At 33.7% G+C, this 17,882-nt stretch overlaps 1 protein-coding gene across 6 annotated transcripts in view; it reads left to right on the top strand.

Moving 5' to 3' along the window:
• Window positions 1–17,882, top strand: part of ZnT77C (Zinc transporter 77C) — a 389,840-nt gene that overhangs the window by 333,641 nt on the left and 38,317 nt on the right. For all 6 annotated transcript variants that reach the window (XM_081737767.1, XM_081737765.1, XM_081737766.1 and 3 more), the window contains 2 exons: window positions 3,135–3,263; window positions 10,438–10,672. In XM_081737767.1, the coding sequence (XP_081593893.1) occupies window positions 3,135–3,263; window positions 10,438–10,672 (364 nt within the window). The remainder of the gene's footprint in view (window positions 1–3,134; window positions 3,264–10,437; window positions 10,673–17,882) is intronic.

The following is a 17,882-nucleotide window of genomic DNA, read 5'->3' as shown; positions in this document are numbered from 1 at the left end:
ATCTTTTCCATAAGTAGAAGCCTTGCTTTGTATATAATGAAATACTAGTTATTTGCTGAACAAAACTATATACTGTACTGTATATATACTGTACTAACTCTTTAGTTTCATGAGAAAAATAACTAGTTGGTGAAACTGTAACACACCCACATAGCACAAGTACGTCCACGGGATGTCCGAGACTGAGCCCGCAACGGACGACGGGACATCACAGGATATCCGAATGTGCTCCCGGGACATCCACAGGATATCCGCGGGAGATCCAGATGTCCGCTAATATCCCGGGATACGGGATATTCAACGGGACCACGAAGGGATGTCTATTTGTTTTCCGTCGGACCTCCTGTCCCATCTGGGACGTCCCGTGGACATCCTACATAAGAATCCTTCAGGACGTCCTATGCAGGACGTCCATGGGATGTCTTCTCATTGTCCTGATAATCCCGGGAACCGAATGGGATGATTGGGATCAAAATGGGACATCCCAGGGACGTAGTGTGCTATGTGGGACATAATTAATTTTTAATGAAAAGATATAGTTTTGCTCAGCAAATAACTAGTGTGTATTTAAGTATAATCTTATTCTTATATCCTTTTGTTACAGTACAGCTTATGAAATGGCTCTCGTACTTGTGTAATATTTATAATTGTTATGTCTAATAAGATATACCTAGAACACTTCTTATGTTTGGTACTATCAATTACTAGAGGAAAAATTAGAAACATGATTTCTGCTCTTGCTCGTTGAGAGGTGAGTTGTGCAAGGAATGACAAGGAAGAGTAAAGAAACTACAAGAAAGGTTCTTTCGAGAGATAAAAAGTAGTGGAATTTCGTGTTAAAAATTCGACCTTCAGAGATAGCGCTGTATTTTGAAAGTTAAAGCTGTTTCTGAAACTAGCCATGTATGTATTTTAAACTTTTTGGCCTTGTGATTCCTGTGAAATGTCTAGTCCTGTGGTATCTTTAAATTACAGTAAAACCGGTCTTTAGCGGAACCGAACGGGACTCACAAAAATTTCCGTTACACAGGTTTCCGGTCAACAAACGTAGACCTATGCAAAAAAAAAAAAAAAAAAAGATTGCATATAATGGACATGCTGAGATAAAGTAAGGTGCTGTATGTATCTTAGAGTCAATTTACAATATTTATTTCTATTTCGAATTACTACACGCAAAACACAATGAACAGAAAAAAATATTGTATAATTTAATTTTTCCAATAGTCAAGGAGGGTTTTCTGTACACATCCTTGCTTGTCCGCTCAACTTAACACAAGGACTTTAGCCTGAGAAACCACACTAAGCATATCAGTGTCATTTCGACGTAACGCAAATTCTGCAGTTCCTTTAAACTTTGACAGAATCTTGATACGTCTTTAGCCTACACTCTTCTTACAACTCAATGCCTTATTTGTCTTCGTCCACCATCTCCTCTTCTCCTTTCGGATTGTTCGTATAATTCTCAATTAAAGCATGCATATCCGTTGTTTTAGCTTCAGTTTGTAAATCACTGTCTGTTTTGTTAAAAAATATATCTAACCTCTCATAGCATACTATTAAGAGGCATAATTTGATTTCCGTTGTCCGTGTAATACAATTTCCGTTTAATAAAGTGTCCGTTAAAGACAAGTTTTACTGTATTGGTTCTATGATCTTTTCATTGTTTTTCTCTCCCTATGGCGTGTGTTTACCCTGTGATTTTTAGAATTGAGGCCCTTCGTCTAAGATTAAATACCGCGTAAGTAACATTTCGCTCATTTTACAGGAGAGACAAAAATTGTCCAAGAATTAGCTTCAGCCTCATTATACACGGTGCCAACCTCCCTGTGTCGTGCCTTATCTGGGAATTGATTTGCTTTGTGACACAGATAGGTTGTCCACTGATCATTATCTGAAATGACCAGGAATTGTCTAATTAATTAACATAATAAGCGAGAGGTTATAAATGCAAATAACAAATCAGTTTTACGTAAGTTAAAACTCATGTATTTTCAATCTAAACTATTAATGTCAAGTGTACGTAGTGTGTATTAAATGGATATGTCAAGACTATATCAGATCACAACATTAACGATTCTGGCTATTTATCACTGGCAACAGTTCTAGATAGGAACACATACCTTCATGGTTGTGCGTTGCTTCCTTGGAATGATGGACATCTCTTCCTTCCATACAATGTGGCTTTGGTGGAATTGTAGTCTCTCAACAACGACTAGGACTCGAACTCTGGACCACCATCTAGTGCTTCTCTAGTTACTTGAGTTCTAAGCGAATCAGGGACTTAACGAGTCTCTGATCTCGACTGATCACGACTAGTCCTCAACTAACCCCGACTGATTGATCCTCGACTGATCTTCGACTTCTCCTTGACTGATCCTGGTTCCATCCTTCACAAGGTTTTTATTCTTCTTTTCAGTTTTCGAAATTCGCTGCATCATCTGATGACATCTCTGTGTTGTCCTATTTCGTTGTCGAAACCTCGTGGTTTCTGCATTGTCATCCAGTGATCGAAATCTCCAGAAATCCTACATCTGCAAGTCTGATAGTTTTGACATATCCGAAATTTGTGATTGTTAACAAACTCTTACAAAGACTCATGACATGACATTTTATCAATTCTCTTTCTTGTCATCACAACATTACTTCATTTGCAGACTCGTGTCTTCAGGATTATTACATAAACATAAACATAGCATACAACATGCTGTTGTAATGTTTACCTTTGTCTACATGAATTTAAACAAGATTTAATTTCTACCTAATAAAATATGCTTCTGATTAGATTAACTCCAAATTTCCAATAAAATAAATATTCCAAATATACTTGGGTTGACAACGGTATTGCTTTGAGGGAATAATAGAGCCATTTATCGTGATATAGGTGTACTACATAACCAGATTGTGCGCCATCCTATACTGATTCTAATGGTATCAAAAACTCAAATTCGCCAAAATTGGGGATACGCGGTGTTGAATCTCAGACGACGAAATATATATTTTTAACCTAATGGTATTTAAAATGTTTGGTCTTATGATTGTCTTGAAATTTTTTTGATTTTTACTTTTCAACATTTTAATGTGGTAGACATGGTATACTTGATTGTAAAAGGACTTTTCTGAATGTTTCTTAACAGTATGGCAGCTCCGAGGAAGCGGACAGGCGGCAGACAGCTGATGGAACGTTATCTAAACAGGAAGAAGAGGCCGAAGAGAAGAAAGTGACCGGATGTTCCGTCAAATGGCCAATGGAATCAAAAAAATCGGTGAGCTTTATTTATCCTTTTTATCTGTAACGATTGAATGTTTTTTCCCCCCTAGTGCCGAAGTGGCGAGATACCAGGCCAACTTAACAGATGTGCCTTCAATCCCCGGTCAAAACACAAGGAAACGTATGATGAAAAAAGAAAAAGGATAATGTGAAGTCGCAGCTTGTATTTTTTGCTTGATTACAGTTGATGAAATATCATGTCAACCAGTGATGCCAACCCGTGGAGAAAATCCCATTTTGTGGGATTTTTTTGAAATTAATTTCTCAAATTAATACTTCAAAATATGGATGCGTTAAAATATCAAATACTACTTTTGATGAATTGGATACTTTCAAATATCTAGGATCAATATTAACAGACGAAAGTCATATTCCCGTAGAAATTAAATGTCGACTAAAAACAAGGAATTCGTGTTATTATTCAGATCAAAATATCTTGTCTGAATAATTTCTTATGTATATTCAGACATTTAATCATATACACATTTTACATAAGTTTTTACAAAATAAATAAGTTATTACAAAATAAATACAAATAATATTTAAAAAGTAGTTAACAAGGAATACAGATATCATGATAAGTCATCAATTACCGTTGAGTTTATTTTTCTAGCCTCAACCAAGGTTTTTAGGTAATTCAAATTTTGGTCACACTGTCATTTCTACGGATAGCAACACTGATATTCTTCCGATTCGTATTTTCAGGTGTAGAATAACATTATCTATTATCGTGGTAAGTTACCTTTCATTATCTCTTTTCACTTACGAAAAACAGGCAAAAGAAAAATTGTTAGCTTTTGAAAAATATTTAGTAGTCTGCCCCCTTTTAGATTTGATCAATTAATAGAAGAATTTTCTGTTATGAAAGCAAGACGGAAACGTTTAATGTAAGAATATATTTTCATATTAACTTAACAGTTTTGTTTTGGTAGTAAAACTATTAAACAATACTATATGTTCCACATACAAATAATATTAATGATAATTTTTTTACACTATTTTTATCATTATAAACTACTATATCAAAAAGGAAAAATAACAGTTTAAGTGAATTTCTCCTGTTTGTGTTTAAAAAGTAGACCTATTACTTCTTAAGTGCAGTAAATAAAACTTACAAAACTTGTTATGTTGAATCTTATTCACCAACAAATGAGAAAGGAAGGTATAAATATTTTCATAATATATTACGTTAAAATATAGTACATAATAGACTAAGCAAATTTTAATCGAATTTTGCCAAGAACGGTATTGCGTCCAATGATTAATTTATTCATTTTCACTCACACCTAAATTTCAAAATTTGTTTCTCACTCAAACGTATTAATAAAAATTCAAAACAATTTATTTCACTATGCTTTTCTTGGATAAAGGTATGAATAAAAGTGTGCCAATGACGGAAAATTAAAAAAAATAGCCTATTACGTTCGAGACGTTTTCTGTACCCGCGAAACACAAAGGGGCGGCCGGCCAAATCGTGCCTAGGGCGGCGCCATAGGCAAGTCCGCCACTGGTAGAAGTCAGTGGAGAAATTTTGTGAACGCGGCATTAAACCTCCGGGTTCCATAGGTCATAGAGTTAGTCAATTTGTCGAACAGGGATAAAAGGGAATTTTTGTAGAAATTGACAGGGATTTTTCTTGTACTGTAATTACTCAGCAACGCTAGAAAAATATTGAGCGGGAAGTAAACTAATGAGCATTTTAATAAAAGTGAAATCAGTGCTAATTGTAAAATTTTGTTACTGTAAAATGCATGCTAATATGGAACTAATTTACGCAGTGGCATGAGAATCTAAGGAATTAAGCACCAAGGACGTAAATTGTAATATGGTATTTACAAAATAAGAAGAAGAAGAAAGAGGAGAAGAAGGAAGTAAAGTATAAAACGAGAAACAACCAACTTCCAACACTTGGGAGGTAATGACTCGAGAATGAAGCTTGTCCAATTTCATTACGTTCCTTAGAAAACTACAGCACAAAAGCGTGCTTAAAATTATGAAGCTCCCACAACAAAATGTACTTTTTTGCGAAATTAAAAATATAAGTTGTTCATTAATTTCCAGTTTCAATATAACGTCTATAAAACAAACCTCATTATTCATTGCTATGATTAATATTATTCTTACATGAGGAAGGAATCAAATCTCTTTCTTACACTTTTGTTGCTTAAGGATGCAAAGGGCTAGTACCTACTTGCGTTGCTCTTGTCAATTTACTTAATAAAATACGAAATACGATATACGGTATTTTAACTGAAAAAGATAGTATCCTGTTAGTCATACAACCTTTCGTCAAACAAAGTGTTAGAAACAACCATGAAAATTAACATTGTTATACAAATATTCAGATCATGTTTCGCACCCCCCACTTTTAACGTCCGTACGCCACCACTGCTTGTAGACACAACTCAAAAGAAGAAAAGGAATAAAATTGCTTGCTTATGGTTTTTATTGTGCACTTTTTCAATAGTGACCAACTTATAGTTGAATATTATCACGTTAGGAGACACCAGCATCTTCTGCATATACTTTTTTTTTTTTTTTTTTTTGTGATACGATGTTTAACTGGAGGTTATGCAGTTGAGAATATGCTGCGGTTTACTTTACGGGATCTCCCTTCACCAAATATAGAAAAAGGAGGTCAATTCATGTTACTAGCAAGTTCAAGGTCACCAGTTACGTAATGGAGTGTATGCATGCCTCTTGATCAGGAACAACCATTGACGCGAGGCTAGTTCTTTCAAAGCTTTATTTATGGTCTTCAACTATTCCTTAATTTTATACATTCCAACAGTTTTTTTTTATTTTTTCTCGTGTTTTCACGCATTTTCCTGTATTACACATACATTTATTCAACCATTTCTGGTTTTAATGTTGATCACTAGGGCAACCCAAAAGCATAAAAAGCATAACAGCAATTTACACATATGGTTGGTACCTTGAACATGGTTGTGGTTGTCTAAGGGTCCAGAAGAAACAAATTTTAAAAGTATAATAAAGCATAATTTTAGAAAATAAAGCATGAAGCATAATTTAAAATATATAGCACAATTCTTGGAAAATTCTATTAGAACAATTCTGGGAAAATTCTGTTTAACTGCAAGTTTAACATACTGTATTAATATTTTTAAAACCAATATTTACAACGCAAAATAATTGAGAACGTAACTATGCAACAATGAAAAGCTTATTTTTATTTCGACGTAATCTTTTAATGCAAAGAAAAGAAAAAAGGAAAAGAAGAAGAAAACTTTCCGCCAACAATGAATAGTACACCAGAACTCCATACTATATTGTTATGTGTACCTCTTGAACTTGAGCACTTCCTATACATTTTGGTGGTATTTTTTACTTTTCCTTTCTGTATATATGCACCTCTAAGGAGCCACGCGCGCCGACTACGTGGGTGCTCCAGGGCTCCAGCACCCACACAAATAATCTTGTGGGTGCGGCGCACTTACAAGGTTTTTAGCTTGGATCCGAGTTTGAACTCGTTTTTCTTACGCTTAAGTCAGGCGTGTTACCGACTGAGCTAGAGTAGCCCAACTTATATCCTTATACTACCGATATATTTTACTGTATCACACCACAACACTTTATGAGGTGTTCCTAAAACGTTTTAACTACAAGGAAATCAATCAAAAAAACATGGAGACTCTTCTGAAAATATAACACGTCCCGCCATTTATGTGCACTCACATAATTTTTGAAAAGTCGGCGCCATTGTAAGGATCAAACAAGTGACAAAAAAGTTACTCAAGTAAAGCATATCTCTTTACATTGTATTAAGTAGAAAGTTTATTAAATATGAAAGAAACTGGTTGCATAAAATATTAATAAACACATCAAGATATTTAGAATGTACATTATACACGATTAATGTAAAACAATGATTGAAATTAACAATAAAGCATAATGAAGCATAATTTGGAAAAAAATAAAGCATAATTAAACCAAAAATAAAGCATAATGTGGGTTCTCTATTGATCACTATAGAGCAAAAACGATAATAAATAATGGTTTCCTCCAATCGATTAAACGTCCCAAGAATATATTTCACATCCATCCTTAATTTTCTACTAAATCCGGAAATGATAAAATCATTCGCTATAACTTCCTGTTTCAATATTTTATCTATGAAGTGGAGAAACGATAAGAAATGGTCAGAAGCGTTTTTTTAAAATTAATTTTGCGTTCTAAGCAGGGCTGGTCCTAGGCAATTTGCCATCCCGTGCAATGGTACAATTTCCCTCCCCCTTTCTCTAGAAAGAACAAATCTTAAAACCCACAATTTTAAGTGTGCTAGACTATCATAAACAATGAAGGGGACAGAAAGTGCACTCGCACTCAGAAAGGCCTAAATACTACAAATACAATTTCGTTGTGTCTTTTTTTCTTTAAATAACAGTTTGATTTTATAGGACTCAATATCGAGTTTCAATTTGAAATATATCAGTTTACAATTCAAGTGTAACTAGCTCTTTTATCTTTATTTCTTGATTTTCCTTGTACATCTGTTATTTTTTAAAACTTGTTTTCACCTTCAGTGATAACTTGGTTGTAACAAAAACAAAACTAGTCTTCATATCAAAACTGTGATAACTAACTAAATGGAACAAGCGTTCAAGAAATTGAGTTCTTGTATTTGACAACAATCAGGCAATGGGATTTGTTTCACCATTTGCTTTAACACTGTCCGTGTGGCCTTAAACTAATACGGCCTAAACATGATTTATGAACGTAGTATTCAAACAGAACACCAGCTTACTACTATCATTATGAAGTCTGTTTCCAACAAGAAATATTTATTGTAAATGATATGACAGATTTTGCTGCTTCTCGAAACTTGCCATCCCGGGTAAATGCACATGTTGCACATATGGCAGAGCCGGCCCTGGTTCTAACTTGTAAGTATAGGAACCATCTTTTCTCTTAACCGTCTTTTCAAATCAGAAGTGGCAAAAATCAACCATTGCCATTTTTAACGTTGATCGCTATAGAATAGAAATGGTAATAGATAGCGAGAAGCTGTTTTCTGGTTCGGTCCAACGCCTTTCTAATTCTCAACCATCTCAACGACCGTGTTTTTTGGGTTGCCTACTATTGGAGGAAAGGAGAATTGCAGGTGGTAATGCACTTTTGAAATTGTCCATACAATCTACCGCAACTAATTAAGCGTCTCAAGTATATATCCCATCTCTATTCCAATCTCCCTACTAAAACCAAACGTAATAGAAATCTTCTACTACTTTTGGTTTCCATATACCTTCACGTCATACAAACCAAACTCCTTCACGTGGAGCACATAGGACACTGGTGCGTGTTATTTCCTGCAGAAAACTTTGACTATTTACAATAATCATGGTGATTAAAATAGACGGTGCTATTAGATTAATATTACGACTGTGTTTCATATCAAATAATTTTAAATTCATGTGTGAAAATACGTTATCTATAAATGCGTTGTAAGTGGAATACTTAGACGAAAACTAACTTTGATAAGCAGTCTTAACTGCAGCCATGCTATGTTTCACTGCTGAAGAAAAAGAAAGAAAAAACAGGAAAAAACCTTATAGGAATTTCCATTTGAAAATCTTTATAAAAGACCACATGTTGTTACTGTGTGATGCGTCATGGAATTTTATTTTGCTGCAATAGTTCACAAACCTTAAAGTTTGCTTCTTCTTCTTCTTCTTCTTCTTTTTTCAGCGGGACTTTTATCTGGATTACTTCGTAACCCGCTATATATACATGTTATTGCTCTTATATACGGGTAAAATGATGATGACTTCTGCACTAGTGACTATATGTACACAGAACACTTGACTATGATCGTATGGTGGCCGCCTTATTCCTTTCTTGAAACAACAGTTATCACGTATCTATTCACATTGAACTAGGTGGATTTTTTGCGATTTTACTAACTTGTATACTCTGGAAATTTTGATGCAGTAACAGTAGATACAATATATTTTCCTATTTCTCTAAGTTACGTTGTAGTCCCATTGCTTGTCTAAACTACCTTTATCCAGGTTAAGTTTAAGGTCTTTGTTCCTGTTGAAGGAGGAGGATGAGGATTTTAGATTTCTGGGCTTTCGGCATCTAAGGACATTTAGCCCTTCCGTTTGAGGGATGATGTCCCTCGGCGAGCACACTATCCGAGGAAAGGAAAGGAAGAAAGGATTGGGGAAGGAAGGAGGCGGCCTGGGACCTATAAGTTAGGTACCATCCCGGTATTTACCTGGTGTGAATGAGGAAAACCCAGAAAAACCTTATTCAGGATGGCCGGCCTGAAAAAGCTTTGTACACTTTTTCGACCGAGTGCCCCCACCGGGAGTCGAACCCGGGAGCGTTAGCGACTACGCTACGCGGGGCAACCTGTTGAAGAAGGATTCGTATACTTGGTTATCTATAAGTTTTCTTTTTTTTCTTTATTTCGTTTTCCCTTTTTGTTTCTTTCTTTATTTTTGTTTGCAAGTACATAAAAATAGTTGCTCTTTTATATAAATTAGTACATTAAAATGCATACATTATTGTATTATTTAAAATGTTTGTTTAGAAACATTAAAGAGACTTCTTTAGTAATATTTTTTCAAAACGCGGGTTATTCAATATTTGCTTAGGACGAGAAGTATTACAGTAGAGTCAGAAAGCTTGTCCTAATATGGACCGAAGGGTGGCCAAGTTTGAGAAAATGCCGGGTTATCAGGAATGGGGTTAAAAAAAAAGAATAAGTACGAATATAGTACGGTACTTGTATGTATTGTTTGCTTGAGAATACAAAAGAGAATAAACTGTCCAATTACTCTTAAACAAAGGAAAAGTACGTACTTTATGAAGGCATAGAGCCTTTACTATATATGAAAATGAAAATTAATGAATATACATTGTACAGTAATTTACTTGATAAGACAGAGCTCAGAAAAATACCCGGCAATGACCTTGAATGGGTCTCCGCGAGGTTTTTTTTTCGCCCTACTAGGGTTTGGCCGAGTTATCCAGATTGCGGGGTTATCGAATGCTAAGTTGTAGGAACTCTACTGCATCGTCAAACTTTGGACTGTTTCCCTGACCATATGATGTCTGGCAACTCTGAATCTTAAAAAAAAATGTCAAGAAAGAAAGAAACAAGTCGTTATATAGTTTAGTAATCTCATTGTGTTCTTTTTCAGGATAGCAAATCGGAACGCAGCTTGAAGAACACGTTCGGGTGGGCTCGAATCGATGTATTGGTGATGCTCATTGGGACCATATTCCTCGCCTCTCTCTGTTTCTCTCTCCTGGTGGAAGCCGTCCAGACACTCTTCCATATTGGCCATCAGGACGAGATGCACCATCCAATCCCTGTGATTATTGTTGGTGCTGTAGGGATCATATTAAATGGAATCTGTTATCTCTTAATAGGAGGTAAGTCTCAAGCTATGTTAAGAATTATAGTTTTAGCGGTTCAGGCGCCATAACCAGTTCTCCAAAATATTTTAAAAATTATAGAATAATAGTAAAATTTAGCAGTGCTGTTTATTATTATTATGCACAGGACATTATTTCCTGTAATTAGAAGTTTGACGTAAGGAACACACTATTAAATCTAGAACTTGGGTTTATTAGAGGTTCAGCAACTTTAAAATTCAGAATAATTTCAACTGCTGCTTAGCAATAAATAGCACTGCTGAGTTTTAATATTATGCTTTAATAACCACAAACGCTCAAGCAAATATATCAGATTTAGCTTGGTGAATTCCTTTTAATATGCACGATACTACTCTATCAGGTTAGTCTGTGGAGTTAGGTTAATCAGAAACCACACCTCTTCTTGGAGTATTTGGTCAAGGATAAAGGATACTTATTTCCAACTGTTTTTTTTTTTTTTTTCCTTTTTAAACATTACTCTATTAGCATAAATATTTATATGTACATAATAGTATTAGCATTTCTGTACTGAAAGACAGCTTGTAGTATTGGTATCGTTCCTCTTATTTTGATGTCCTGTGTTGCAGCATGTGTTATAAAATAGACGTTTAGGTTTTATCCTTAGCGCTTCTACCAACTATTTTCGCTTTTTCTGCTAATTTTCTAACATAATAATAATAATAATAATAATAATAATAATAATAATAATAATAATAATAATAATAATAATAATAATAATAATAATAATAATAATAATAACTTTAGTTTAGTGGCTTCGAAAAGCTCTTAGGTCGAAATATAGCGCTTCCTTAAAATTATTATACAATCTTTGTGGTGGACAAACACCGTGCTCGTGGGTTTTCTCGGGGTTCTCCCGTTTCCTCCCACTTTCTTCATTCCACCATTTCACTCGTCTCTCATCATCACCGGCATAACCATGGGACGTAAAACTGAAAGATTTTATTATACAATCATTTACAATAGGCCAGAACATATTATAGTACATAATGAACATAAGATCATTGCCAACTAAGGAGGTTAAGGCCCGTGTCAGAAGGTTAAAATTTTCAAATTTTCAAAGTTCAACCTGATTTATAAAACAAGATTAAAATTAAAACTGTAAATTTCATAATATGCTCTTTTCAAAATAATGTAAATTAAAGTTTTATTTAACCTTCAATTAAAATAATTAACCAACCTTGCTTAAAATTACACATCCAATAGACAAAAAATCGAGATCACTTTATTATCATATATCTAACATAAAAGATTGGTTAAAATATACTAAACATATATAATGACATTAAAATCAAGATTGGTTAAAATATACTGAACATACATAATGACAGTAAAATCAAGATTGGTTAGAATATACTGAACATGCATAAAGACAGTAAAATCAAGATTGGTTAGAATATACTGAACATGCATAAAGACAGTAAAATGAAGATTGGTTAGACTATACTGAACATACATAATGACAGTAAAATCAAGATTGGTTAGAATATATTGGACATACATAATGACAGTAAAATCAAGATTTGACAAATAGACCCCTTGTCATAGAAATAAAACAATTTAATCTATGACAAATACACCGTTACTTTTTTTATTTTATTTTATTTTTTTTTTTTTACATGTATTCAGTTAAAATTATTGTAAGACTTTATCATTCTTCTGAGTATTTCACATTTTGAATTTAGTGCAATCAATGTCAATCTATTCCGGGGGCGCGGTGGCTCAGTGGTAGAGCGTTCACCTCCGGTGCTTGGGGTCCCTGGTTCGATCCCAGCTCGCGCCGTGTGAACTTTGTGGTGGACAAACATCGTGCTCGTGGGTTTTCTCGGGGTTCTCCCGTTTCCTCCCACTTTCTTCATTCCACCATTTCACTCGTTTCTCATTATCACCGTCTCCTTTAGCCTAACCGGCATAATCGTGGGACGTTAAACTTAAAGATTTCATTTCATTTTTCAATCTATTCCTTACATTATAATTCAGTGCTCTTGCTCCTATATTATTTACGCAATGTTCACTACAACATTTATTCTCCAACACCATTTGAGTAAAGGATTTATCAATAAATTTTCTTCTTTCCAGTAAAAATTTTAGTTTCTAATAACTTAACAAAAGTATTCGTAATCATGTGAACAATAATCCTGTTTCATTTTATAACAGAGTAGTCTTATAAAACACCTCTCTGTACTACTTTAGTTTTGGATCTAACAGTATAATAGTAATAATAACAAAGCTACCTTGTTATTTTTTGTTATTCAAGGTGTTCCTCAAGGTTCTATATTAGAACCAATTTTATAATGTGTTTAGTGAGAGATTTGCAACCAGAAAGAAGGATGCTTTAATTATTTTAGCCGAAATCTCCGTGATAAGGGTAGTATTTCTGAAACAAGAATTGAGGTCTTCCAAATTCAAGTAGAACACATTTGTGACCTTGGAGTACAGTAAGGCACACATGAAAAAGAATAGAAGTTTTAGTTTTACGTCTCACGTTGATATCCTTTAGGTTAAAAGAGACGGAAGTAAAGCATAATTGCTTAGATGAGAGATGTTGCTACATGATATAAATTGTTGATTGAATCACTTAATAATAAGCGCTGATTATTCAGTAAATCTTCTGAGATGATACACATAACATCAGAATAAATTAACACACAAAATCAGGATAAATTAATACATAACATCAGGACAAATTAACACATAACATCAGAATAAATTAATACATAACATCAGAATAAATTAACACATAATATCAGAATATATTAATACATAACATCGGAGTAAATTAACACATAACATCAGAATATATTAACACATAACATCAAGATAAATTAATACATAACATCAGGATAAATTAACACATAACATCAGAACATATTAACATATAACATCAAGATAAATTAATACATAACATCAGGATAAATTAACACATAACATCAGAACATATTAACACATAACATCAAGATAAATTAATACATAACATCAGGATAAATTAACACATAACATCAGAATATATTAATACATAACTTCAGAATAAATTAACACGTAACGTCAGAATAAATTAACACATAACATCAGAATGTATTAACACATAACATCAGAATAAATTAACACATAATATCGGAATAAATTAACCAAAAGACAAATGAGATTTAACAACTAGTATGTTTTTTTATTTAAAATCATTCACATTTATTTTATATTATGATATTTTTAAGTGACAAAAGTTTATGCCAACAAATAAATCTTGATGCAATATAAAATTATTTTAAAATGCAATGTATATAATCATCCGTTTATTACTTTGTAAGATATACTTAAATAATTCGAACTGACAAATATCGAGTCAGACTATAAATGAAGAACAAAACTGGACTGCTAGAATACTTCTGTCGAAATTAATTTCTTTTAAAGTACTGTAAAAATATATATATATATATATATATATATATATATATATATATATATATATATATATATATATATATATATATATAGGGTGTTTCAAAACAACACCCACAACATTTGGGAGATGATTCCTGACACCAAGATACAAAAAGTATTGACCAACCTAGGTGCACAAATGCTTTCTTTAGGAGTTACAGGGGAAAATGAAAAAAATCAGCTCTATAACAGAAGTCTACAACATATTGTTGAATTTATCCGGTAGAAAATGTATCATAGCTTCTGACTGTGGAGGTGCTAAGGTCCATAGCTCCAATACTGTGGGACCTACCATAGTCGGGTCAAGATTTCACTCAGGAAGTAATATGTGGCCTATCCAAATATCCATGTTTCAGAATCCTAAGGTACCTACGCAACAATTTTTATAGATGTAGTTGGTGAGTACTTCAAATTACATGCCCGTAGCCAAACTCCTTCTATAAACATTGTTGCGTAAGTACCTTAGGATTCTGAAACATGGATTTTTGGATAGGGCATATATTTGTTCCTAGGTGAAGTCTTGACCCGACTACGGTATGTCCCATAGTTTTGGAGCTATGGACCTTTAAAGTTCATTTTTTCATGTTTTCGGCAGTCCATAACTTCGAAAGGAAGCATTTGTGCACCCACGTTGGTCTATACTTTTTTGTCTTACCTTGGTGTCAGGAATCACCTCCCAAACGTTGTTGGTGTTGTTTTAAAACACCATATAATATATATATATATATATATATATGTGTGTGTGTGTTAATTTGTTCGGGACGTAACGGTGTTTTAACTAACGAGCTTGTCATCATCTAAACGAGTCGGGCTTTGTGAGATTTGTATCTACAGCTTATGTGAGATTCCAATCATGTGTACTTCTATTGGAAGTCAAACTTGGGTCCCACATCGAAAATAATTTAACTTAAAATAATAATAATAATAATAATAATAATAATAATAATAATAATAATAATAATAATAATAATAATAATAATAATAATAATAATAATAATAATAATAATAATAAATATATAATCTCTTAATTGTCTGTCATCTTTATGTTTGTCTCTCATTGACAATTAACTAGAATTTATTGCAAGCTTTTGTGCGATTTTCACGTAATTTAAAGCTTAATGTACATATGTTGATATTTATGTCTATTGCTTGTTGCATGTTGTAGAGTGTTTGTTTTTTATGTGTTGATAGATAGGAGATTAGTTGTGAACTGTTTTAGAAAGTAATTACCATCGGGAAATAATGTTCTTCTGGTTTAGTTCTTTTGAATGACGTTTCGGACGATAATCACTAACTTAATTTAGTTATTGTTACTGGCTGAGGTTGCGAAATGTCATTTATAGAGACACAATTTTAATTATTAAAGATTGCCAACTCTTTAGAACATATTGTAGTCTGTCAATTCTAATACAAGTGAAGAAGCTTCTGTTCTGTTATCACTAATAAATAATTAAAATAAATGCAAATTAATGTTAGAATGCTAAAGTAGGAACGAAATGACATAACTGGAGGAATCAAACACAAAATTAGCGACGCGATGTCTGCAGATTTTTAAATCCTTCATTGCGGGGGAATATTAGTTGACATGCGTAAGTGATTAGCTATATAATTAAGCCATAATTTTTATTAGGTAGTTGCATACGTGGTATCTCTAATTCTAATTTTCAACCTATTCATGTACTCCAGCTCTTAATTTCCAGTTTGCCATAGCTAGGGTTGCCAGATTTTGTAAACGAAAAACCGGGACACCAATTTCAGGCTTTATATATAAAATCAGGGTTCCGACTCATTTGGTCAGAGTCAATTAATTACCTGTCTTTTCGAGGTTACTACTCACAATTTTCTAGTTCATTCTACACACACACATTTAACACAAATGAAGCCCCACAAGGGATGTATAAAGAATGTGAAAATGTAACATAAGAAGAGCTGAATGGCAACAATTATTCCGAATTCAAATTTGTTGTGTCTGAGAGGTCCTAAATATTACGCTAATTTACGACACACTCTCCGATTTATGGTTGAAAAGCAACTTTTTTACTTTGTTGCACCACCTGAGTCAGAAACACCACCCTAAAACAAATGCAAATTCAGCATTTAGAAAAAAAAAACGCTAAATTCAGAACGATAAACAAAAAATAAATCTCTTTCAAGACTTACGCAGGTTCTCTAAAAGTTTGGCAGAAAAAAATCCAGTATCAACATTAAACAAGACACCTTCATGTGTTTAACTGCTACGAAGTAAACAGTTTAAATGCAGTTAGCCTGCAGCGACTGAGAGCAGTATCACAATTGTTGAAGCAGTTCTACGCTGCGATTGAAGTATAAAATAACTAGTAGTTAAAGCCTATCACCGAGAAAAAGACGTTGTATTCTATTGAAAGTGATATTCAAGAAATTATTACCATAATATGCCCTCTCTTGAATATTGTTTTAAATCTCTCTTTTCCCCTCTAAAAGCTAAACAACCCATAGAACGAAAGAATGGTTGTGATTTTCAAACTCCTTTTTTATTTAGTAAAATTAATTGTCTACACAAATGTTCCGAAAACCTTCCGTTCGACTAGTTCTTACAAGTTGATTTTTTTTTTTTTTTTTTTTTTAATCTGAAGAACGAAAACCGGGGCATATAGGCGTTCCGAAAGCCTTTTTCGGGACAATTAATTCTTTCATTGAAAACCGGGACGTCTGGCAACCATAACCATAGCCCCTTTTGAGTTACAGGGAAAAGAAACTGACCATAATTCTACGGTAAGTGGGCTAGAAGTATTCACACTATTTCAGTATTCACACAGAATACTGAAATATAGACCTAGCTGTCTGAAGAAAAGTGAAGCCTACTGTATTTTTAACTAAGCAATATACACACAGGGTATTAATTCTTCTCACTAAGAAACGTATTTCTTTTTATTATGTCAAATTGGAAATTTATTGGTGAATAGGTCAACCGACCCTTCCTATTCTACGCTCCCAGTAACGTGTTTTTGAGTTAATGATGGCAAAGTTTTTCTTGTCCTCAACTACTTAAGGGGTGTAGATAAACTTTTAATATCATCGCTTTATAATCGAGAGGTTCCAGGTTTCAAGTCCTGACTAAAGGTTTCCCACAGGTTTTTTTTTTCCTCGATCCCACAAATCGAATGCTGGGAAAATACATTTAAATAGATGCCGTAGTCGTTCCCATTTCAAAATTCTTTCTGAGTTTCGTTTTAGCAGTGCCACGTACGCTATATACAGGGTGTTAAAAATGTGGCACAATATTTTGGGAACAGGTCCCTCACATCAAAATAAGAAAGAAAAAAAACGTTCATATGAACCTGTGGTCGGAAGTGCACAATTTCGTAGTTATAGGATGCTAAAAATGTGAATAAAGAAAAAAAAACTTTGAAGGTCCATAGTTCCATTATTATAGAACCGATCGTAGTCAGGTCAAAACATTACTGAGGAACTAGTATGTGAACTATCCAAATATCCATCTTTCAGAACCTCCGGTACTTGCACAATCATTTTTTAGAGAGGCTCTTTGGGAGTACTTGATCACTCTCCACCTACATCTCTAAAAAATTAGTGTGCAAATACTGGAGCATTCTTAAACATGGATATTTGGATAGTTCACATACCAGTTCCTTAGTGCTGTCTTGACCCGACTACAATAGGCCCCATAGTAGTGGAGGTATGAACTTTTAAACGTTCACTTGTTTTCACACTTTTGAGCACAAGTCCATATGCACTTTTTTTCTTATTTTCATGT

This window comes from Thermobia domestica, chromosome 14 (assembly GCF_964235325.1).
Source record: "Thermobia domestica chromosome 14, izTheDome1.hap1.1, whole genome shotgun sequence".
Taxonomy (NCBI): Eukaryota; Metazoa; Arthropoda; class Insecta; order Zygentoma; family Lepismatidae; genus Thermobia; species Thermobia domestica.
The sequence above is the reverse complement of the archived record's forward strand: the minus strand, read 5'-3'. Positions and strand labels throughout refer to the sequence as shown.